The sequence below is a fragment of the Phyllostomus discolor genome, chromosome 1 (assembly GCF_004126475.2).
Source record: "Phyllostomus discolor isolate MPI-MPIP mPhyDis1 chromosome 1, mPhyDis1.pri.v3, whole genome shotgun sequence".
NCBI classification, from domain to species: Eukaryota; Metazoa; Chordata; class Mammalia; order Chiroptera; family Phyllostomidae; genus Phyllostomus; species Phyllostomus discolor.
The window spans coordinates 179,475,628-179,501,478 of NC_040903.2; the positions used below are offsets into that span (position 1 = coordinate 179,475,628).

General features: G+C 38.5%; 1 protein-coding gene across 4 annotated transcripts in view; it reads left to right on the top strand.

The window, feature by feature from the left end:
- Nucleotides 1–25,851, top strand: part of FRMD6 (FERM domain containing 6) — a 213,425-nt gene that overhangs the window by 167,105 nt on the left and 20,469 nt on the right. For 3 of the 4 annotated variants that reach the window (XM_028505757.2, XM_036010005.1, XM_036010008.1), the window contains 6 exons: nucleotides 11,700–11,943; nucleotides 15,432–15,522; nucleotides 18,535–18,638; nucleotides 19,619–19,695; nucleotides 21,905–22,091; nucleotides 25,514–25,669. In XM_028505757.2, coding sequence (XP_028361558.1) covers nucleotides 11,845–11,943; nucleotides 15,432–15,522; nucleotides 18,535–18,638; nucleotides 19,619–19,695; nucleotides 21,905–22,091; nucleotides 25,514–25,669 — 714 coding nt within the window. In that variant the 5' untranslated portion in view covers nucleotides 11,700–11,844. The remainder of the gene's footprint in view (nucleotides 1–11,699; nucleotides 11,944–15,431; nucleotides 15,523–18,534; nucleotides 18,639–19,618; nucleotides 19,696–21,904; nucleotides 22,092–25,513; nucleotides 25,670–25,851) is intronic. The other variant, XM_028505758.2, reaches the window with a different exon arrangement.

Consider the following 25,851-nt stretch of genomic DNA (forward strand, 5'->3'; position numbering starts at 1 on the left):
CAGCCTCCTTCCCATTTCTTGTTTGGGACTCTGTGCTTCCTGGACTTGTATGTCTATTTCCATTACCAGGTTAGGAAAGCTTTCTGTCATTATTTTTTCACATAGGTTTTTAATTCCTTGCTCTCTCTCTTCTCCTTGCACCCCCATGATGCAAATATTGATACTCTTAAAGGTGTTCCTCGCTTTTTTCTTGATTCTTTTTTTTCTTTTTGCTCTTCTACTTGGATGTTTTCTGTTTCCTTATCTTCCAAATGTCTGATTTGATCCTCTCCTTCATCTTTTCCACTGTTGATTCTGTAAAGAGTCTTCATTTCTGACAGGTTCTTTTTTATGTTTCTCCTTTTGTTTTTGTTTCTTGTTTCTTTGTGGAAGTTTTCACTAAGTTCATCTACTTTCCCCATAAGTTTATGGAGCATCTTTATAGCCAGTGTTTTGAACTCTGCATCTAGTAGATTGTTTGTCTCCATTTTATTTAGCTCTTTTTCTGGAGTTTTCTTTCATTTGGGCATGTTTTTTTGTCTTCTCATTTGGTAGCCTTTCTGTGTTTGTTTCTATATAATAGGTAGAGCTCCTACATATCCCAGACTTGGTAGAATGGACTAATACAGTAGATGTTCTGTAGGTTTCAGTGGCACAGCATCCGCCATCACCCAAGCTGGGTGTTCAAAGTGTACCCCTGTGTGGCCTGTGCACATCCTCCTCTTGTAGTTGAGCCTTGTTTGCTATTGGCACATCAATGGAAAGGATTTACCCCCAGGCCTGTCAGCCGCAAGTACTGGCTATTACCACCAAGCACTGACCTCTGGCCACTGACTTTGAACCATCATGGAGGATCAGCTGTTCAGGGGCTTACCTTATAGAGCAGGGCTTACTTCAGTGGGGTTCTGGTGCTTGCTGAGTTCGCCCCTCAAGTGTGTCATTTGTGGAGGTGGTTGGGTGGTGGTGCTCTAATGTTGGTCTGTAGCTGTCCACTGGGTGCACTGGCTTTGGGGCCTCTCAGGTTGTGCAGGCTGAGGTCAGTCACTGTCCATGTTCTACCTAGAGTCACACAGTGTAAGCTACAAAGCAGTCTACAGATGGCTGCTACCTGTGCTGGCCTTGGAGGTACCCATGTGAGGCCAAGCTGTGAACCAAGGCCAGCTGTTGTTAAGTGCCAGGCGTGGGGCCACTAAGAGAGAGAGGTATGGGGCTTGCTCAGGCCAGAAGCTGCCTGTTGGAGAAATTGTGGGAAAAATATGAAGCAAGAGCCATTTGTATGGAACAGCCACTGGAAATAGCTTGGGTGGGTCTGAAAGTTGGGTGGGGTGGGGCCTCAGGGAATCATCAGGGTGGGGCAAATAGTGTGAGCCAAGTTGATGGAGTCTCAGATATGATGCCTGCCTGCCAGCTCTGTGACACTTGGAGGGGAGGGCTCATCAAAGGAACAATGGCCTCCACCAGCATTTCTGTTTGGAAGAAAGCTGCCCCCCAGCTCTCACCTTGATACCAGACACTTCAGTTCTTTTTTGTATGCTCCTGGTGCCTTTCAGGCTGCTGTTGCCCTAACTCTGCAGCTCAGAGGCAGGAATCCAAGTAAGTCTGTGTGAAGTGTCTTTAGGAGGAACTGCTAGGACTCCAGGAGCCCTCCATCTCCCTCAGCCTCAATCTCTGCTGGTTTTTACAGCCAGAAGTTATACTCTTCTCTTCCTGGCACTGGAATCCAGGCCTGGGGGTGCCTGGTATGGGACTGGAACCCCTGGCTCCTCACGAGGGATCTCTGCAGCTGAGATATCCCTCCAATTTTTATCCGTCTCATGTGAGTGTGGGAGCAGCCCATTGGGTGTATCCACCTACCTACCAGTCTGATATGGCTAGTTCTTTAATACCCTGGTTGTAGGACTTCCATTCAGCCAGATTTCAGATGGTTCTGCATGATGGTAGTTCTATAGTTGTAATTTTGATGTGTTTGTGGGAGGAGGAGAGTTTTGTGTTTACCTACCTGCCATCTTGACCGGAAGCAATTGTCCCACCTTTTCCCCTGTTGTTCTCCCCCGCCCTGCCCACCCCCTGCTCCCACGGTCAATTTTCACCTCATTGTCCATGCCCATGGGTCCTTATATACATGTTCCTTGACTTGGCCCTTCCCCTTCTTTCCCCCATTACCCCCTCCTTCCTCCCCTGTGGTCACTGTCAGCTTGTTCTTTATTTTCATACCTCTGGTTCTATTTTTTCATTTGTTTGTTGTGTTGATTAGGTGAGATTATATGCCTGGCTTATTTCGCTTACTGTAATACTGTCCAAGTTCCATCCATGTTGTAGCAAAAGGTAGGAGTTCTGTCTTTCTGCTGAACTGTATTCCATTCAGTAAATAAACCACTGTTTTTTGACCTACTCATTCACTGATGGCTCTTAGACTGTTTCCAGTACTTGGCTATTGTAAATAATGCTGCTGTGAACATTGGAGTGCATAGGTTCTTTGGAATTGGTGTTTCAGGGCTCTTAAGGTATAATCCCAACAGTGAGATCACTGGATCAAAAGGCAGTTCCATTTTTAGTTTTCTGAAGAAATTCCATACTGTTTTCCACAGTGGCTGCACCAGTCTGCTTTCCCACCACAGTGCACTAGGGTTCCCTTTTTTTTTTCCACAACCTCCCCAGTACTTGTTGTTTGTTGATTTGTTAATGATGGCCCTTCTGACCAGTGTGAAGCGGTATCTCCTTGTGGTTTTAATTTCCATCTATGATGGCTGGTGATGCTGAGCATCCTTTCATATGCCAATGAGCCCTCTATATGTCCTCCGGAAGCAATTTCTTTATATTTATGAGTTTTATCATTGCACGTGCTCTTCTTGTTGTCTACCTAGCATCTCCCCTCATCTCCCAACTTCCTAAAAGTACCCAAGCTTTTGTTTTGATGTCCATGTACTTCAGGGAAGTTAATCCCAAGTCCAGCTATGGCTCTAGAGGTGGCCCTGTGTGGCTGTAGTTGATCTAACTATTCCCTCCCCCAGCGATGGGCAGTGTGATCTAAGGCACCCAGTCAGGTTGATTATCAGTACTCTTGTTACCTACACACTGCGCTTGGTGTACCCACTCTGAGGAATGCCAGCCTTATTTTTTTTAAGATTTTATTTATTTTTAGAGAGAAGGAAGGAAGGGAGAAAGAGAAGGAGGCAAACAATGTGCTAGTGATACATTGATCGTTGCCTCTTGCAAGCCCCCAACTGGGGACCTGGTCTGCAACCCAGGCATGTGCCCTGACTGGGAATCAGACTGGCGACATTTGGGTTCGCAGGCAAGGACTCAATCCACTGAGCCACACTAGCCAATGTGGTATTAGTTTTGATGCACTGATTTATTAATCTGTTCTTGTTGTTAGACTACTTAGATTTTTTTTCCCCAGTTTTTACTCTGATAGATAGTGATTCAGTGAGTACTTTTGTTCAAAAGTGTGGTTGGCTTTGGTCAAATTATTTCCTCATATATTCCTTAGAAGTCAGATTATTTGATCCTATCCAGTAGGACCAAAAGGTATGAATGTCTTCATTATTCTTACTACAGTCCATGTCGTATTGGTTGCAGTGATTTGCAGTGCTAACTACAGCTTATGCATACATCGATTTCATTGATTTTTCTCCTCATCTCAATGTAAAGCTCCTTTATCTGTCTTTCTTGTATTTCCCCTTTGCCATAGCCAAGGACTAGCTGCATAATTTTATTTATTAAAGTATGATAAGCATTATTTGTCACCAACTCAAGTCCACTTGAATTATAAGGTTTTCTTCCCATCCGAGCCCTAAGCTGTAGCAAATCTCATTGGTTAAATGAAGAAATGAAATGATCTGTTAGCTACTAACTGGAGAAAAATGCCATTTCTCTTAGAACTCAAGATATGATTAATGACAGGATAGATGGATTATGACCACCACATATTACCAAAAAGCAATTCTTAACATTTGCTTTCCATGATGTGAAGTTAATGTTACTTGGTAGAACGTGAGAAACCTGTTAAATAATCTTAACAACAGTCTCATTTCAGAGGCGAGAAAAATGGACACAGAGATAAAGAGAGTTGCCCAGGGGCACCCAGGTGGTGGGTGTCGCAGCTGGGGCTCCAGTCCAGGCAGTCTGGTTCTGGAGTGCACGCTCCAAGGCTGTAGTCCATCTCTCCAAACTCAGCTTTCCGTGCGGTCAGTCACTGCATTGTAAGTGTAGTTATTATTTACAGGTTTACTCAGATACACATTCATACACTTTTTATACATGTAAAATATACACGTTTACATAGTTATCTGCTTATATTACATACAATAGCATGTTACAATAACTATTTCCAGTAACGTATGCATCCATTTACGATTGTGTAGTGTGGTAATGTTACAATCTATGCTGGGTTGCATCTGGTAATTAGCTTAATGATTTCCCCTTACCAAATTTATAAAAGAGACCCAAAATTAAAGCTATTTTTACTGAAATTGCTTTAGTTCAAGACTGTCCTTTAAACTGATCAGTGGCCAAATATATATCAAATGTACTTAGCAGTACTTTGTTTGCAAAAATGAGCATTTTGGGGGCAGCTATTGTAATTTATTACAAATGAACAACACAGTAAAAGCACATTCAGCACAACTCTGTAATAGCACATTGTGGTCTTTAATAAGACAGGACTGTTCACCATCAAATTAGTATTCAGGATGAGATTTTCTGTTATGAATAATAGCCCTGTACTTTGTTTGCGTTAAAGGAATTTATGCATTTTCCCACAAACCATTTGCTGTGTGTGGTGCTCTTAGAGAGTGGTGGTGTCTGAACAGCAACTTAACCACCTAAATTTTTCAGTTACTCAGATTTTTTTCCACCTTCTAAGTCTTTAGTAATGAAATATATTCATCACAGTGGATATTCTACGTTGTTTTAGAATAGAGAGAAATTTTAAACCTTAGAGCATTGCTTTTTTCCCCCCTAGTAAATAGTCTTCATAGCCAGTGATAGTAAACTGAATAAATGAATAAGTGTGTCAAGCAGTAAATCAGCTTTTTGTTTGAATAGGCTGTATTAGAGAGGACTTAGTTGCAAGTGGCAGAATTAGCTTAAGAGGGAAAAAATATATTGGCTCACTATATGGGAATTCCCAGGAATGGTTTCTGGCTTCAGACACAACTAGAAACAGCAGTTAAAATGATGTAATTGGGTTTCTTTCTGAGCTTCACTTTCCTCTGTGATGTCTTCCTTCTTCAGGCAAATTCTTACCATGTAACGATGATTGTCAGCAACTCCAGGTTCACATCATTCACTCAAATACCAATCCCAAAAGAGGAGCAGCCCTCTCCATTCCAACATTTGTGTGCCAAATTTCATGGAGGAATCCTGACTTTGCTTGGGTTATATGTCCGCCCTTTAGACCAAGCACTGTGACTTGAGAATAGGGTACCTGTTTGGCCAGCCCTGGGTCACATCTTTACCTTTCATCCCCTTTCCACCCGTCCAGAGTAGAGAACACACACTGTGACTGATAGCCGTCTGGAAACCTCAGGGATGGAGGGGAGAACTCTTCAATGGAAAGATGGTGCCAAGTAAATTAAAACAGGTGTCATCCACATTCCAGCACACGTTTGAACCTGTACACTCATATATACTTTCTATTTTTCATAAATTTCATAAATAAAATTTCAAAGGATTCACCACCTAACATAATGCAGCTATTCCATTTACAACACACAGTACATTTTACTTCCTGACCCCAAAGTAGACCTCCCAAAGTCTAGTCCAGTTGCTGCATCTGGCTCTCAGCTCTAGAACTCTAGGTTATATGTATTCTTGTTGATTATTTGTAGACGTGCCTTCTCATGACTGTTATTTTAATGACTCTTCCCTCAACAACCTGATAGCTAGTGTTTTATATCCATTATGTCATTTAATCTTTCCAATATTCCTAGGAGGCCAATATTATAGATTTTACAGATGAAGAATCAGGCTCGGAGATTAGGTTACTTGCCTAAGGATATATAGCAAATATTGTACAATCCATATTAGAACCCAGGTTTGACTAATTGGGGTGGTTCAGTCTGTCTTCTTGATTAATGTCCTATTCATATTATCCCTAAACACCTGAGGTTCAGTCAAAGGGGAGGTGATCTTTAGCTTTCGACAGTCCCTAGTTTACTTACTAGAGCAATGGCTGGAATGTAAGATGAGACAGTAACAGAGTCTGATGTTCTTTCCAGAAGGATTGGTTCCAAAAGGTTCATAGATGTCAACTACTTTATTTGGGAGCGCGGGGACAGTAACTGCAAAACAGGCCATGAAGTAGAAAGTGTTCAATTTACTTACTCTAAAGAAACATAATTCTGTGGTTCCAAAAAAAATAGCTCTTATGAACAAATGACCCTTAAGAAGAAAAAGAAATTCTTGTAACACAGAGCATACAGACAAAATGAAAATCAAGTATCAGTTTCCAGGTTAATTTTTTAATTTCCTGGTGCTAGAATCAAAATATAGGGCTCTCTAGGAACAAGTGCCTGGTAATAATAGATGAGTACTTATGTGAGAAGTTTGCAGTACACTACATTAAAAACTCAAGTTTCAAGAAGGCTAATGTTCTAAGCTTTTCTGAAGCCAGAGGCCATTAGACATTCAAGAGATTAAAAAATTTAACTTCAAGGTTCAAGCCAGATATCCAAGTTTGGAATTCAATTGATGACTTTTACTTGGGAAATTTGTGTTTAATAACAGTTGTACTGTTACAACTGTTATAAAAGTCTCACTTAACATCATCAATAGATTCTTGGAGACTGCAACTTTAAGCAAAACAATGTATAATGAAACTCATTTTTGCATTGGCTAATTGATATAAACAAGAGTTAAATTCCTGCAGCTTATTTCTGGTCATAAAAGCATCACCAAACTTATAAATAAAGATCCAAAACACTTCTAATGTTAAACATTGAAATAAATGTGAGTTTATAATACATTGAAGAAAGGTTAATAAAAACAAGTAAGATCATTATTTTCCAAGCCGCTTTTGGAGCCTGTCCCGGCAGCTCAGGGCACAAGGCAGGCACCAGCCATGCACAGGGTGCCCTTCCGTCACAGGGCCGCTCACACTCACTCAGACTGGGACAGTGTGGAATGCCAGCGCACCTCAAGTGCACGTCTTTGGGATGTGACAGTACTCAGAGAAAACCCCCGCAAAAAACCCTTGGGGAGAATGTCCAAATTTCACACAGACAGTGGCCCCCTGGGGAATCAATTTTTTTCCTCTTGTCAGTGTGGTAACAAGACAACATCAAATGAAACATTATTTTGAGGATCAGCTATACTTAAAAAAACAGCTGGATGGTAAAAAGTAGCCATAATGACTCTATAAAGAAACCTGCAGGGGTGTCCAACACTTGGCAACTCTGGGCCACACTGGAAGAAAAGCTGTCTTGGTTACACATTAAATACACAAACATGAAAACTGATGACCAAAAAAAGTATATAAGATTTTAAGTAAATTTAGGATTTTGTGTTGGGCCACATTCATAACCATCCTGGGCTGCAGGTCGGATACCCCTGCTGGAGAATTGGTTCACAACAGTGGGTGGTTTTGCCTCCAGGAAACATTGGGCAATGTCTGGGGTATTTCGGGTTGCCTTATAATAATCTTATCGAACACCTGTCTTTTCACCTTTTTAGGGCGACACTCTCAAAATTGAAACCTCCCCTTTGCCTCCACTGAAAGTGAGACTGTTATGTGGGTAGGAAATTGCTGGTGACTTCATTTTTTTAAAATAAACTTTTTATTGTAGAATACTTTCAGGTATACAGGAGTTGCAAAGGAAGTACAGAGAGTTCCCATGTACTCACATCCCCCTATTGTTAACTCTTAAACAACTGCGGTACATTTGTCACAATTAGTGAACAAATATTGCTGTATTACAGGTGGGGAAAAGTAGGCTTATGGTTGTTTGTATGGAAAATAATACACTAACTAATAAGTAATAATACAAGAATACACTGTGTTTCATGTACTCAAACTGTAAACCTACTTTTGCCATACCCTGTATATTGAACTAAAGTCCATGCTTTTATTTCAAGGTGACCCAGTTTTAAAGGTTATTTCCAATAATCCCTTTTTTTCTTTCTCCCACCAAATTATGCTTTAAATATTTTGTTTATTTGTTTTTAGAGAGATAGAGTGGGAGGGAGAAAAAGGGAGAGAAACATGAATGTGTGGTTGCCTCTCACGCGCCTCCAACTGGGGACCTGGCCCACAACCCAGGCATGTGCCCTGACTGGGAATTGAACCAGCGACCTTTCGGTCCACAGGCCAGCACTCAGTCCACTGAGCTGCACCAGCCAGGGCTATTTCCAATAATTTCTAAAAAATGGAAATCAGTATAGAATGCTCACACCAGGTAATAGTTCCTTGATCCTTAAAAGAAATGAAGTAATTTTGTAACCAGTGGTGCTTATTAGGAAATAAGGACTTAAAATAATATGGGTTTAAAATCCAATTGTGGGAATCTTACAGCTTAACTTTTTATGTGTAAGTTGGGTATTAATAAAAATGGCAAGGTGGAGTTTGATCAGTAGTACAGCTGTGTTGTTGTTGCCTAGAAAATAGGATATTAAGACATGGTTTGTTCTTTGTAGATAATCCAGCCTGAGATCGCTGGGCAGGAAACAGTCTGCCCTGGAATAGGAAGTGTGCCCCGCTGGGACTCAGTTGAAGCCTACTTCAGGACACAGAATAAGTAGCCAGGGGATACAAGGCTAATTTCTACAATTCAGATTGGTACCAATTTAGTCTAATTCTTTTTCCCAGGACTGTCCAATTTAAGATCAAATTGTACTGGAGCATATTTTAGAGACATAGAGTTATTTGCTATTTCAGCTAAACCTTTTAATTGGTTTTAATGCAGTCTTGAGTAAAGTAAAAATTGAATCCTATTTCTCTTTTAGGGCTTTTTTAGTTTCCTACATTCCTACATTTAGTTTCCTCCTTTCTAGAAAAAGCAACAACGAACCATTACTGCTTCTTAAAAACTCTGCTTTTATTAAATTTTCTTCAGTAATCCTCTTTTAGTTTTTTTTTTCACTGCATTACTTGAAACATGAAATAAATAAAAATTGTACTCAAATGAAATTTTAAAATTAATGAAGCTTTGGAAACATCCCAAACCTCAGAACATATTTTTCCCTAGGTTTTTTCTTTTAATTCTAGAAAGTAGGTCAGTAAAAATATCCCTCTTTAATTGGTTTAATTAGAAATAGAAAATTATAAGAGTAACTGAATTTGAAATGTAGATTTAAATAAGAAAAAACATACTGGGATTAATATCACTTAAATGTTTGAATTTAAATAAGATGCATTTGAGCATAGCTTATCATTTTTGTAAGAGTTTAATAGAGAGGAGGACTGAGTGTTGGAAAATATCGATGTATAGGGGAAATTTTGCCATGAAATACAATCCTTGACAAGGAAATCATTTTAGAACTGTGTTTCTTAAATGGTAGGCCTAAGGATTTTATTCTGCTGGACCTTAATTAGTATGTGGTGGGTGGAGGAATAGTCTCTGCACAAGAAAATTTTGAGAACTATTAAGTCGAACAAACTCAGAGCCTTTAACATTTTCTGAATTTCTATGAGAGGGCATATTTAGGGTACCCTGTGTCCCCAATTTATTTATCCCTAGATCACCTGGTAACATTTTTCAGGAAGATGTTCTGAGTATATACGTATAACCTATTTTAGGAATGTTGTTTACCTTCAAAAATACTGAGGACTTTTTTCCCCAGTTACAGTTATGATGTGATATCATTTACATATGTTGCTTCCCAGATTCTGTACCTTTGTTTTCCCAATGTGTACTGTGGAGGTGTTACATCCTCACCAGTGCTCAGCACCTTCCTTCCATTAACTCAAGTGTGAATTCCAAGTGTGACTGCATATCACAAATAGCTGAGGAGCTTTTTTAAAAGATTGAGGTTCCCAGGCCCTGACCCTGGAGATTGTGATTGAGTAGACGTGTCACTGTGTTCAGTATCTTGTGTTTATTACAGACGCCCAAGGGATTCTGGTGCAGTCAACACTGGTCCTGCAGTTGGTGCTTTGAACTGTTGCACTGAAATTGTGCATGTTTTAGGCAGGGGCTTACACTGGGGCATGGTGAGTTCATAGTCATAGAACACACGGGTCAACCCTCTGTCCTGGAGAGAACTGCAACGTTGACCTGCGGTGACCCTTTAGGGTGAAGTGGTGACTGTGACCTAATCTGAAACAATTGTTATTATCTTTTAAGAAAAGCAGTGTACTCCTAAGGGAGTTTTTGGTCACCTTCCTGAGGAGGAAATACTGTATATAAGATTACCATTTGTTTTTACTTAGTTTGAGTAGCTCCCTTGTGGATAGTATATTATTTACATTCAATATTTTAGAAAGAAATAGTAGCTTATATTTACTCATGATGTCATCTAAGAGTATATTCTCTCCCACCCTCCTGCTGTTGACAGATGGACATTTAACCTTAAGAAACAAATAGGCCAAAATTCTATCTTATTTATGTGAACACCGATAAGAGCTTTTCTGTTAAAACTACAGGGTTACAACTCTCTGTTTGGTAAAATAGTTCCATATTCCTGGAAATTCTCCTTTGGGTCCCACTAATATAGGAACAGTATAAATATAACAATATAAAGGAACAATATAAATATTGTTAATGGTTCAAGAGACAAAGAGTCTTAATATATCATGGTTGAATAACGTAGTAGCAGTAAGATATGAAATAGTAGACGTACTTCTCAAAAGTAACAAATATCCACCGTTGTTTTAAAATTACTAAGCAAGGCCTTGCCAATGCAATGAGACATGCAGTGAGACATGAAACAAATAAAAGGTGTAATTATTAAAAGTTGGAGACAGACTTTTCATTTCTTGCAAACAAAATAAAATTAATATGTTTAAAAAACTGATTAGATATCAGAGGTATCCAAAATCCACATTTCTTTTGTATACAAACATGGTTTTGTATATACAGTCTTTTGTTATTCCTATGTATTTTATTGGTTGGTGAAATAACATAGAAAAATTGTTTGCACTGTTGGATTAGAGAATCAGGAGAGAGATCAGTTCCAAAAAACTGAGGAAGAAAAGGGTTGTAAGGAGGGTGTAACAACCATGGTAAATGTCCTAGAGACATTCGTTGAAGTGACTCCTGTGGACACTGCTCTCGGTCTGGCGGTCACTGGCGTCCTTTGAGCCTCGTGGGTGACGTGAAGGAAGTGAAAGCCAGACCAAAGTGGTTGAAGAAGGAATGTAATGATAGAGCCAAGACATGTATTTGAGTTTGTAATGGAAGAGGGAAGAGTTGGAGAACTTTGTTGTTGTTGCTATTTTGTCATTTTGCTTATTTTCAGAGCCGTTTGTTCTCTCTCGTGTGAGGCTGGCTCTGCTCCTGTGAGCCCTGCAGTGCATGGTACCACCTCGAGTGTGAGGGGCACTCATCTTTATGTTTAATTCACGACGGTGAATGAAAGTTTTTAAAATGGTTGTTAGTGAGCAAAGCACAGAATAAATTTCGGAGAGTTCTCATTTCTTCTGCTAGGCAGCCCTGGCTCTGAGACGTGCTGTCTCTGTGCCAACGAGAGCAGTTGTGTGCTCATCCCCCTGTCTCTCCTCACCAGTCTCGCCTCCTTCATTCATGGCCTCTTTGGGGCTTTTTTTTTTTTTTTTACAGCTATGAAACCTACATAGTGGAACAGCATGATGCTTCTCCTGTAGAGCGTGTGATGAGGAGCAGAGTTTGGCTTTGGAGTTCTCGGAACCAGAGGAATTGCCGAGGACTCAGAGCCCAGTCCTGACCACTAGAGAGCCCACACACAATGAACAAACTGAACTTTCATAACAACAGAGTCATGCAAGACCGCCGGAGTGTGTGTATTTTCCTTCCCAATGATGAGTCTCTGAACATCATCATAAATGTGAGTAGATCCCACTTAAGAAATATTGAAATAATTGTGTTCCCACCAGTGACCACGTTCAAGTTGTGACTTGATCCATTAAGGGTGAAATTATTACAGAATGAGACCATTAATAATGTTGCAGGCTGGGGTGTTAAAGTAGTCTGCACAAGTATGAACTTTGAGTTACGGCTTAAGTGCTGCTGCCTTCAACATTCTCTTGCCTGGGGTAAAAGTAGAGATTTTTGGTTACTATAGAGAAATAAAGACTTTGCTGTTTTTAAATTTTTTATTGAAATATAATTTTTATGGATATATAATATGAATTTGCTTTTTAAATACTTTTGTACTTACCCCCATGTGAAATGGTAATAATTACTAGCTTTTAGTGTGTTTTGATCATTGGTTTAATAGTAGCCCAAGTTTAGCCAATTTTAAGAATAGGCTGTGTTTTGAACATTAATCCATTACTTATGCTTCATGAGTCAACATTAATTCTCTTTAGCTCACCTGAGCATTAAGGAATATGACAGTTTTTTCACTTTTAAAACTGAGTTATAATTTATATGCAGCAAAGTATTATATAAGAATCTTAAGCGTGCAGCTCAGCAAATATTTACAAATACATACATCCATGTAATCATCATCCAACTGGAGGTACAGTACATTCCTAGCACCCCAGAGCAATCTTTTGTTTCTCTTCCTAGTTAATAATCTCCACCCAAAGGGTAGCAACTATTCCTACCTCTGTCGCCAGAGAGTAGTTTTGCTTGTTTCTGCACTTCACACCTCTGGAATTATGTGTTATTTTTGTGTTCAGAAAAATAGCTGATGTCCGTAGAGTTGTAGTGTAACAAATAAACTGTAACAAAAACTATTTCATTCATGGCCTATTTTTTTCTTCATTTCTAAATTGGTTTTTAAGCAAATAAATTTACTTCCTGAAAGTGTATTGATAGAATGTTGTCTTTCTGCATGTGGGGTAAATTTAGTGTTTTGGTCATTCCAAATTCTCTATGAGTTTCACTAATAGGGGGTGCTTTAAATGATTTAATCATCAGATAAATATCAAATGTGGAAATTTGGAAATTTTTATAAATAAAATCATGCTAAATATAAGAGCCAAAATTTATGAGTGACATAAATTGTGACCAAGAGCTTTTACCTCTTAACTGAGACTAGAGGGAACAGTTTTTTGTTTGTTTGTTTTGGGTGTTTTGTTTTGTTTTGTTTTTATCCCCTGGACCATATTTTAAATATCTGTACCCAAAAACCATTGATATTTAGGATCAAATGCTGTTTTTGCTAAAAACTTCCATGTAGAGTATATTTTTAGATAGTGTCTTAATTCTTATTCCATACCTCATACTCTATAGCACTTTTTAAAGTTCCCATTTCTCCCGAAGATTAAAGAATGAAACATTTCACAACAGCTAAAATGTAGCCTCAAAAGGTTTATAGTATGCCAAAACAAAAAACTCAAGCTTGTTTTCACAGCAGGTAAGACTTCAGAGCCACAGCCTTAGTTAATTGCAGTTTTTAAACAAGAACACTGTACTTACCTGGTAGTTGTTAAAGAGCTTTATCAGTAGGCTGCAAATACTTGATTTTAACTTACAGAATAATAATAATAATTACATGGGATGTATGAAGGAAATGTGCAGCATTATTTGAATACGAGTTACACAAGACAGCATAGTTTATTTTTATGTACAGTTTGTGGTTTAAGAATTGTTATGTTAAATACTTTTCATCACATTTTATCCCAAGTGCTTTGTATATGACATTTTTAAATACAGTCAAAACTAAGGATTAAAGTTGCCCTGAACTGTATGACATTCTAAGTCTCAAATTTGTAGTATATAGTTTAATTGTATATAACATGTGATACTTCTTCCTTTTTCATTCTGTTTATGTAAGCTTATTTGTAAAGTGGAATTATGGTAATATAGAACTCAAAACCCAAGGTATTTTTAATAAACAAAAAAGATAATGATTTCCTACTGGCGAGTGTAATTTCTCAGTGTTGTTGATGAGTTTGCATTACCACACTTTCCCTAAATTCTTGTATGGCACATTTATTAAATGATCTCATTCTGTAGGTCAGAGAGTAGTCTGTAGTGGTGGAACAGAACAAAAGGAGCCCACAGGGAAATCAGACTCCTAGCTTTCATTCATCAAATATTTACTGAGTGCCTACTATATATCTTGAATATAAAATAAGACACCATTCCAGCTACACTGAGTTCCTGATGCTTCTAGGAAGCTGAATTTGTGCTACTCTGGCCTTACCTAAAGACCTTTTGCACTTTCTAGTAGATAAGGTGCTTCAGATTAGTTGCCATTTAATAATGAATGTAGAGAAGAATAGTAAACCTATTTTTCTTAATTCCACTTGTCACTCACCATTCTGAATTTTTGATTGTTAACTATCAAGGAATCTCAGCATGTTTTTATTTTCTGAATCTGAGTTACATACTAAGGAATGATAAAAAGTTATTAATTCAGAATTAACTGATTTAGATTTTATAATTATTAAAACTGTAAATTGGCATCACTGTCATTGAAGACAGCATTTGCAAATGATAGTACAAATGAGAGGTGAAACGCCACATATTAGAGGTGTGTTGCATTAGAGAGGTGTTGCACATATTTTAATATACACATATAAAAATGTTATAGTACACAAATGAGCAAAATTGTGAGTTACCACCTTTGGCACTTTAAGCTTTCTGGGTTTTATTTTTTACTTCTACAAAATGAAGAAATTAACTGCTTTGGTCTCTTAAAGTCAATAACAACTCTAAGTTCTAGTGATTCTGAATTCAACAAAGGTAGGCTCAGCATGCTTACAATCCCCCAAAACACTTCATTAAACACTTGATAAGTCTTAAAACTGTCTTTTAAGGACTATTTTATCATTTAACATGTGACTTTTCAGAATAATGTATTCCCAGAGTTTTAAATTAATGTGGTTTTATGATATTTGAATTATGTAAGAATTCAGAAATGGAACCTGGTTTAGGTACCTAAAAGGTACAAGACAAAATCATTAGTTAAGAATATTAAAAGCTAGGAGTTCATGTATCATACAGTATATGAGTATTTTGCTTAGACCATCAAGAGGAAAACATTCCTTATAAAGATACTGCCAAATTTAAACTTTTGATAACCTGAGTAGGCTGTTTTGAGTTTTCTTCTGAAATATTTATCATGCACTTTGGGTTAAGACTAAGGCCTTGCCTGTGTATCATGAGATTTTTGAGCCTTCTACAAGCTTGCCTTGGTACTTTGTTTCCATGTTGTGGAAATCTGTACTGGGATCGTCACTGTTGAAACACAGCCTCAGATCAGCTCTGCTGTCCTTGCTGCAAACCAACTGTCGTTTTGCTGGTGTCAGCCTGTCCTTTCAAGGCCTCCATTTAGGATGCATTCAGTTGCCCATTGTGGTTCATTGTGTGGGCTTGGTTGAATTATTATCTCAAGTTGTGTTTTTTTCCCTCCTCCAGGTTAAAATTCTGTGTCACCAGTTGCTGGTCCAGGTGTGTGACCTGCTCAGGCTAAAGGACTGCCACTTCTTTGGACTCAGTGTGATACAGAGTAAGTCTTATTCTCATCTCTGCTGGACCTAGCCAACTGTCGTCCTAAGGAAATGACATTTTATAGCTGTAACTGAAATCATTATTTTTATTCTAGTATTCATTTTTTAAACTTAACTCTTGTGTATTTTTTTTACAAGATTTAGAATCTTAGATCATGTATTTATTATCATTTGAACTTAAAAATTGTTTCCTCTTTAGGAGTCTGGATTTTATGTGTTTGTTCTTTTACGTTTTAATGAACCAAGCTTCAATTTTGTTTTCTTGAACAGAGGGAGCAGCTGGAGCTAGTAGGAAATTACCTTCAATGTTTTGTAATTCAATTTGTTTTATAATTTTTGGCATGAAATGTAGACGTAATTGAACTGACTATATTCAGTTGACTATATAACAGTGATCTATTAATTTACTCTTATTTTCTGTTTTTCCCTTCTTACCCGTCTCTTTTTTCCAGTCAGAATACATGACTTTGAGATGTGAGGTTAGTTTCCTCTGTATACTTTATATGGGGAAGATTTTTAAGTAAAGGACTCATCTCCCCTAACACTTCAGTTAGAGTTAAGTTCCCAGGGTTTACCTGGGATGGCTATTCCTTATAAGCTTTCTTCTTTCAATTTGTATTTAAAAATTTTTCTAATTTAATCTATATGCCAAAAACCTTTCATATCTTTGTTCAGTTTTTCAAGAAGAATTTTTTATGAAACGTTTTTATGTTTTATACTTGGATATGAGTTATTTTCTACTATTGGAATTGGTTTAAATTTAAAGGCTTATGATATCTTGACTCTGGTTAGTACCATAAAATGCTTAGATCTGTCAGGTGGGAAAGCGTATCACAATCAGCCAGTAAAAAAGGCCCTTCTCCCCCCAAATGTGAGCTGTTTCCAGTAGTATTTTCACATGAGACCAGACCAGGGAACACACACCAGGAATCAGTGAATCAACCGTTTGCTCTTAAGTTGCCTCCTTTGGGAAGGCAATAAAAACACAAATGCTTACTTAGCTCATCTTTGTATTAGCACATACCTCAGTTGGTCTTTCAAGAAAGAGTCTGGGAAGAAATAAGTTGCCCTGTAGATCCTGAGTAACTTCACTTTTACTTTATACTCGAAATTCATTCTTACTACAACTACAGCCAGACTGTTTATCTTTGTTGTTCAACAAGTCAGTCTAATAAAACTAGTTTACAGCTTCCTTAAGTTTCTATTTTTTTTTTAATTTTTAAGATTTTTTATTTATTTTTAGACAGAGGGGAAGGGAAGAAGGGAGGGAAAAAGAGAGGGAGAGAAACATCAATGTGTGGTCACCTCTCACATGATCCCCTCTGGGGACCCGGCCCGCAACCCAGGCTCATGCCCTGACTGAAAATCGAACCTGTGATCCTTTGGTTCACAGGCCGGCACTCAGTCCACTGAACCACACTAGCCAGGGCCTTAAATTTAAAAAGTAAGGGTTTTTAAGATGTTCTTTTTAAAAGAGAGTTTGTAATATGGTGAAAGAACATTGGAATAGAAATCCAATGACCTGGGTCTGATTCTGACTCTACAACTAGCTAGCTGTGTGGCTTTAGATATGTCACTTGACTTCCTCAGTTTCAGTTTTCTCACATGTCAAATGGAAATTACTGTGCAACCCTCTTTGCAAGATTGATGTGTGCTTGAGAATTTGTAAAGAAGAACGCTCCAGTCAAACTGTCAGATGGTAGAGACTGTGGTACTTTAAAAATATGTATGTTCTGTTATGGTGAACAGTCTCAGTTCTCTTCATGATGTTGCTTCTTCACACGGGAACTCAAGCCAAAAACACATCAGATTCAAGGGGAAGGTTGTCTGGTCTTGTCCATTTCATGTTTAATCAGTAGCACATGAGAGATGGGAGGTGGTGTAAATTGGTCTGATAAGTGGGTTGAAGAAGCCTTTTTTTGTTCCTCCTCTGAGACTTTTTCTCATCCCTTTCATTCAAATTGGTTGACTTAACATTGCCATTTATAGACAGAGAGTGGCTTTACCTTTCCTCTTTTATGGCATTCTCCAGTCGAACCCCAGCATTCAGTCAGCAGTGACAGCGTGGTCAAATATGTTGTCATTGGGGTGGTCAAACAGACTTTCCTTCCAGAATGAGTACATTTTTATGTATCACTGTCCATGGACCTGCCCCCTTAGTGAGGTTAGAGGAAAAGAAATAAACTTTAAAAAAAATAAAGATTAAAAACTTTATATAAGATAGGAATGCTGAAGGCTTTTCTTGGGAAATAAATCTTAAAAGATTCTTTTTGGGAAGTCTGAAAATTTTTTTAAAGTTTTTTACTAGCTTGTTTTCACACGTGGAAATCATTTTTACATGGGTTTTTAAGCAGTCTTATTTTCTGTTCATCTTGAACTATTTTGGCATCCATTCTTGTTTTGCATAAGATTCTTCTCCTCTTCCCACAAGATCAATCCCAAAGGCAGTATGAGTAATGGCTTATCATTTTTTCATGTATTTTACATGAACACTTATGGACTCTTCTTCACAAAGCATGGGTCAGGCTCCTCACTTGAAAACGTGCTATTATCATCAGTGTTTTCTAATTTCTTAAATAGCAGTTGACATGGTGTTTCTGCATTGTTTCATTATTTTGTACTTGTGAGAACAGTTTTCTGTGAGCCAAACAAAAGCACGTGTTGATAAAAAGCCCAAGTAACTCCCACAGTGTTGGAAGTTAGACCATAAGCTGTAATGACCCTAGAAACTAAGTAAAAGTAAGAGTAGGAAATTAATATTTCTTCTATTACATGTTTTAATAGTATGTGTTCTGTATTACAAAAGCAAAATAATTCATGAAGAACCTTGTTAATGTCTGGGCCACAGAGCTTATGTCCTAGCATCTTGGTGCATTTTCTCGGTAGTATGTGAATTCAGAGTACATTCACAAATCTTGAGACTTTTTGAAAATCTGTTTCTATACATATTCTTTTTTTAAAAAATATAACCTTTTTTATCATCTTGTCTCCTTTTTTGAATTAATGTGCAGATAATGAACATGTGTATATGGAATTGTCACAAAAGCTTTATAAATATTGTCCAAAAGAATGGAAGAAAGAGGCCAGCAAGGTACGACAATACGAAGTCACTTGGGTGAGATTACATTTATGAGCAAAATTATCTTGATTTTTTAAAGGTTCATTTTAGCTATTATACATTAAAAATACCAGAAACATTTTATACAGCAGAGAAAATGGAAAAGGGAAATGAGTTTTCTAAGTTTTAAAATGTTACTTTAATGAAATATTAATAGCTTATAGCATATAACTAGATTTTGTATATCTGCTGACATAATGTTGGATAACTTTTCAGTAATCATGGGGTAATGCTTTGAAATTGAAAAGCATGAAAGAAGTGCATGTTCCTCTTCCATGGCTATGCTAGTTGTCAAGACTAACATTCTTAGTATTATTAGCAATTTTTGAATCTGCTTTTACTACCCTTACATTTGATACTTTGTTATTTTATTGTTCTGGTTGCCTTTCTTTAGTAAACATCAATTCTGTCTACATGGGGGAGCACTAGTGTTTTCAGGGTCACCCTAGTACATCAAGAATAAATCCCCAGTGTCTAATCCTAGACCCTCCAATTTGTATTTAAGAATTCGTGGAATAAAGTGGAAGCCTACTTCAAAGCTAACTACAAAGTAAGGAGCATGAATGTCTAAATAAACAAACAGCATATTAGAATTTGGTATGTGGAATGTCAGAGGAACAAGAGAACATTTGTAATGAGGAGCAAATGGTCACCACAGGGGACAGAGCTGAGAAAGGAGCTGGAAGGCAGCTAGAAATTTCCACTGGCATTTATTTTTATCTTCCCTTATGTTGTCATTGGCATTATAGTGAATGAGTATCAAATACAGTAAAGATGCTTTTTAACTTCCTGGTTGTGCATGAACCTGGCATCCGTACGGAACAACTGTCTTTCCACTGCAAGGCCACACTCATGAGAAGTAAATAAAACCTTTCAGTGTTTAAAAAGTATCTTGTAAAGAATGGTATTTTACTACTTTTGAAATTTATTGTTGGCATAACTAACACGAGCTCAATTTTTCTGTGTCCTTGTTTTAGGGTATAGACCAGTTTGGGCCCCCTATGATCATCCACTTCCGTGTGCAGTACTACGTGGAAAATGGCAGGCTGATCAGGTACGTGGACAGGGAGGGATTCCAAACCTTCGTTTCCCGTAGCACTCATCTTCCAACATTAAATAAACCAAGTAAAGTGCTTATAAAACTGAGTAAAGTACTCATGCTTGTTCATCTCTGCCTGCTAGACTATAAATTCTATGAGAGCAGGAATTTTTGATTTTTTTTAAATCTTTTTACATATACATATCCTCAGGTCCTACAACAGAGGTACAGTGTGCATTCAGTAAATACTTGTTGAGTGAATGACCATGGTAGGCTGTCGATGAAAATGTTAGCAATGTCACTGGCTCGTATTTTCTGTGTTCCACATTTTCCATAACACATCATTCACCAAAAAGATACTTCATTCAAGAAGGAACTAGCACTTTTGTGTAGTGTGGAGAAATTGATGACAGAACTAAACTCTTCTTCTGGTGGCGGCGGGGGAGTGGGACAGCAGGAAGGACCGTCTCCCGTACAAATGCTTGGATGTTACTCAGCCTGGTCTTCTTTTCACTTTGGGGGTCTTGCTTCTGTTCTTGGCAGTAACTTTAAAGGTAAGATTACACCCAGTGGAGTCATCCTGGGAGAATCTTTGATGCAGTTTAGTGAGAGAGGGCAGTTGATTCTCTTTTTGGAGGTGGCTGCGTGAACAACACTTTGCTCACGATACAAACTCAGAATTCACTATTTCAAATGCAGGTTTATCAGTTGAAACTTTCAGAGGTGATTTTGTTGGCTGATAGAAAATACTAAAAATGTGAACTTGGTATTTTACTTATTTATAATTAAACTTCGACAAACCCCATGTACCCATGTAAGAGACAAAGATACATTTAGCTAGTATCTTCACTCTTAAAATGTATATCATTGCTGCTTGTACATTAAAATATAAAATATAATAACCCATACAGAATTTTTTAAAGAGTTGAGAAACTTCCTAGCTATTCCCAGTTTATATAAAATTTTTATTTAGCTTACCTACTAAGTATGGAATGCACTAGAAAGAAAGAAAATATGTTATTTAGCCACTAATTAACCCCCTAGGGCTAATGAATGTTTAATTTATGCCAATACTTCTGCCCTTTTCCCCTGGGATGAACTAGTCCAAACACTGAGTGGTCTGCATTATAAAAAGAATTGCTCCAAAAAGTGCCTTGTCCCAAGGGGAAAAAAGATTACATAAATGCTTTATTTTTATTCTTTTTGTTTGTTTTTATTGTGCTTCTGTTAAATGCTTTATTTTTAAACTCTTTATACTTAAACATGGTCTTGGTTAAAATAAACCCATATGTTATTATCATCGGCTAATGAGCTGTGAATGTCAGGTAAACATTCAACCTAAATAATAGGGAGGCAAATAAGTGCATTAAATAGACACGTGCATTTCTTTTTTCATTTTTACTTTGATCACAAAGGCGTCCTGTATGCCTCTGACATCTTTTGAAGCTTGACCATGTTTTTCCCAGTCAGCACTTCTTACTCAGCGTGTTTAGTGGGGACTATACTTATTTCTGACCTCAACGGATGGTAATGAGCACACTAGTAGTTTTTCCGTTTTTGAGGAGTAGCATGATTGTCATAACATGTGCCTATTAAAACACACCCGTAAAGTAACATACACTTAATAAAAAAAAGATTTAAGGTAAGCATTTTTCAGTTTGTTCATTCTGAGAGAGGAAAAAAAAACACACCATTTATAGTTAATTTTTTTCTGGACAGTCATATAAACAAACATTTTTAAAAGGACTTTGAGAGTATTTGTAATGTACTCAGCTGAAAAACAAAAAAGAGTAGCAAAACATTAAAGCCAAGATTGTCCCCTCAGATTTGTCTTTATGTTATGTGTATAGCATTAGTGTAACAAAATTATTTTAATACAACAAATGCTTAGGTTTCTGTTGTCATACTTGTTTCATGAAATGTTTACCATATTAGAGTGGAATGATTCAGACCTTTTTTCTAGTCTCTGAATGAATCATATGTTACAGATCTTAAGAAATGTTACTTTTTTCAGTGCGGGTAGTCTGACTTAGAATGCAGGGAGGCAGCGGCCAGGTGTTCCCTACAGCCGCCCCTTTTTTCAGTGAGTGGGGAGGGAGGGCAGAGGAGGGAGCAGAAACAGAAGAGCCCTTGTCAGCAGACGGGCAGCAGGATTTGGGTTCTGTTTACATGCCATTGGATTGTACCATCAAAATGTGCGTTCTGTTTTCTTTTATTTTCCTAGTGACAGAGCAGCAAGATACTATTATTACTGGCACCTGAGAAAACAAGTTCTTCATTCTCAGTGTGTGCTCCGAGAGGAGGCCTATTTCCTGCTGGCAGCCTTTGCCCTGCAGGCTGATCTTGGGAACTTCAAAAGGAATAAACACTATGGAAAATACTTTGAGCCGGAGGCTTACTTCCCATCTTGGGTAGGCACTGTTTTCAAATTCTAGTGTTTTCTCTAGCACGTTCCTAGTTGATTACGCCGCTACTCTTATTGGCTCAAATGATGGGAACCCAGATGTTTTATGGCCAGTGAAACCCCTTGTGATGCCCAAATATAAATTTAACACTTGAGAGCGTGGTACCCGTGATCTCTTGATGTACTCTCAGCTGATAGTTAATGCAGAAGGTGATTGCTGTCCATTCTAAAGATGGTGGAACTTGGAATTTGCCAGCTTTCTTTTGACATTTACATGGCCTTGATCTTCTTCCTTACTCTTCATTTTAGCAGCATTTTTCTCCTCCCCAATAAACCCCATTGTAATTTGAAAATACCGTAAGTTGAGACACATTCTACATACCTAACCTACCAAACATCATGGCTTAGCTTTGCCTCCCTTAAACATGCTCAGAACACTTACACTCGCCTACAGTTAGGCAAAATCATCCAACACAAAACCTGTTTTATAGTAAAGTGTTGAATATCTCATGTAATTTATTGAGTACTATACTGAAAATGAAAGTCAGAATGGTTGTCTGGGTACCCAGTGTGGACAAACCCAGCGGAAAGCTTGAAAACAGCCTGAAGCATGTTTGAAGCATTGAACTAAAACAAAAACTGCTGGTAAATCAGTTATTTAACTTCATGGTCCCATTGCTCACTGCCACTGCCCAGCATCAGGAGAGAGGACCAATCATTCAAAATTTGATGTATTGCTTTCACACCATCGTAAGTCAAACCATCGTACGTCAAATCATCGTAAGTCAGGGCCCCTCTGTGTAAGTAAACTGCTTGTTCTGACCACCGCCTCCTTCACTTCTACAAGGACATTTAGGGTTATTACAGCATGAACTGTCTCAGCCATCCTTTCTTTACCTGCCCCTTCTGTACCTGTTCCCATCCTTCTTCCAGGTCTCTGCTCTAACTTCTCTCTCTTCTGTACCTGTAGCCTCTGCTCAGACTAACTCTCCTTCACTCAGAACACACACGACATGTTTGGTTCACACTGCCCTGTCCTCAGGCAAGAAAGAAGGGAAAGAAATACTGCCTCTCTGGCTTTCCCTTCTCAGTAAAGCTTCTGTGAAAAGTAATGTATATTTGATTTTCTAGCTTCTTTACTTTCCACATGTACTACTCGACCCACTTCCATCTGCCTTTCCCCACCGCCCCACTCGTAGTGCTGTCCCTGAGGTCACCGGTGAACACTTTTCACTTCTTTTCCTGAATTTCTCAGCTGCATCTGACACTTAACCCCTCCCAACGTTGGGAGAGTTCATCCAGTGGAATGTTTTTAATAACCACCTCTCCTCTGTGTCCATGAGACAGCTGTTTACCCAAAGGTTTCTCAAATTCAACATGTGCCAAGTGAGATTCATCTTCCCACCACCTAAATTCTGTGTATCCCTACCTCTGAATTCCTAACTGCAGCTAGTGGCACTGCCACCCACCGGTCACCCGGAAACCAGAGTCATTCAGAACTCTCCCTTATCTCATCTTTCTCCCCATCTCATCCAGTCAACCAGCACATCGTCTCATACATATACACTTGATAACCCGTCACCCAGCTTACAAAGAAAAGTTCTCTTGTATTTTTGTCAACTTCCTAAATGTCTGTTGCATCCTTTCCCCGTTGTTGTTCCTCCCATCTCCCAGGTTCTGGCTCTCATCAGCACTGATTCTGCTTCTGACTCAAACCTTCAAAGGCTTCTCCGCCACCTGCAGAGTGAAGCCCAGGCTCCCAAGCATGACTGAGGAGCTTTGCAGGATGTGGTCTCTGCCAGCCTTTCCAGATCCCATTCTGTTGTTCTGCTCCTTGAATTTTGTGCTGTAGCATCATCCAGTAATTCCTGTGTCTCCACACCTGTGGTGGTTCACAGTCTGACTTTTCTTCCTCCGATTCTCTTAGCCTGTGAAGCCCCTCTCCCTGTTTCCCCCAACTACTCCTGTTCATCTTCCACGACTCAGTTCAGGTGTAGTTTTCTGTGATAGACTGTCCAGGTGCCCAGCACCCCTCCTCTCGGCTCAGCAGAACCCTGGGTTTTACATCTTATTTTGCCCACCCTCTTCCATACCCACAGCACACTTGGTGTTTCTTGGTATGTTCCAAAGGACAGGCATAAACCTAAGCTTTTCTCTTTCTTCAGCACTTAACAGTATGGTGCTCGATGTATGTTTTTATTGACTAATTGACATTTGACAGTGCTTCAGTTATTGGAAGAGAAACTGCAAAAGGTATCAAGCTGGACCAAAATTAGCCTGTTTTTACATTCCCTAGTTATCATCAGGTACTCACTGAACCTTGGTCACTTCAATCAGGGCTTCCCAATCAGTGTGCCATGGCACCTGGGGCACCCAGGTACCAGTGTCCTCAACCCTGTGGATCTGCAAAGCTGCTCCTTCACTGCCCTACCAAATACTATTTTCTCTGTGTCCTTTGACCTGAGAAAGGTTGACAAGCACAGATAGAGATGATCTCCATGTAACAGGCATCTAGAAAGAAAAATCTGTAATTTGAATTCTCAGCAGAACTTGATAATTGGCTGGTAATTTATCATATTTAATTCAATAGAAACAAATTGTCAGTATTTATAAAAAACATTTTAAAACTAAAAATTCTCTAATTTTGTATTCTGATGACTTTAAACACCACTCTTAACTTATTTTGTGTAATTCTTTCCTCATTGTATAATCCTTATGAAATCAGGTAGGCCCTTTAACTAATCAACACCTTTTTCTTAGCCATCAGCTGCTAGTTACTATGTATTTTTGACATCTAAAAGCTCTTGCTACTGGCTGATGAAAATACAGGCACAATGAATTGCAATGAACGTATGAAAGAAATTGTTTTTTCGTAAGTATTCAAATAGACTGTTCATATCAGGCTGTTATGCAAAAACCACACATTTCAGAGAATTTCTCACGGTCTCCTGCTTTCTTTGGATTAACATTTAGAACCTCCCACTCTGTGGCTGTAATTTTAGAAGAGTTAAGTAGGATCCAGAACCTGAAGATGTGCTGACAGGAGATGTATTTCATGGTACCAGTAATTTGCGAGTATAAGCGATGATGTGTACAAAAATTTTGCAAGGTTGCATGGTTTTGTTTTTGGCTTTTTGTGGGGGGCTGTTCTTGGTGAGTTTAAAGCCAAGGGAACATATTTTTGCCATTTCTTGTGATTTCTTAGATATGCAGTACTACAGCTAAACTGACTTTGTAGTGTTTGGTATTAGCTGATTCAGCCTAGTAACATAACCAATGGTGAAAACAGAGTAAAAGTAGGAATTTTCTAATAGGCATTAGCTAGTTTATATGGCTTATTTTACATCCTTGTCCTTTCATCATTTGTGGATGAGGGTACTTACATCCCTCTAACAAATGCTGCATTGCACACCCATTGTATTCCAACAGGTTGTTTCCAAGAGAGGGAAGGACTACATCCTGAAGCACATTCCAAACATGCACAAAGATCAGTTTGCACTGACAGCTTCCGAGGCTCATCTTAAATATATCAAAGAGGCCGTCCGACTGGATGATGTCGCCGTTCACTACTACAGACTATATAAGGTACAAAGCTGTAGTGCATCTGCAGCTTCTGAGAAGAACTTCCTTCTCCTTCCCAAGAAGCTTTTTTTTTAATTTCTCACTTCACATTTTAATGAGCTTTTACCAGAGCTTTATGGAGCCCAGTGTTTGTCATCGTAGGTCAGTCTTGGGGTTGGTGATGCTTTTCCTGGGGCCTGGGATGG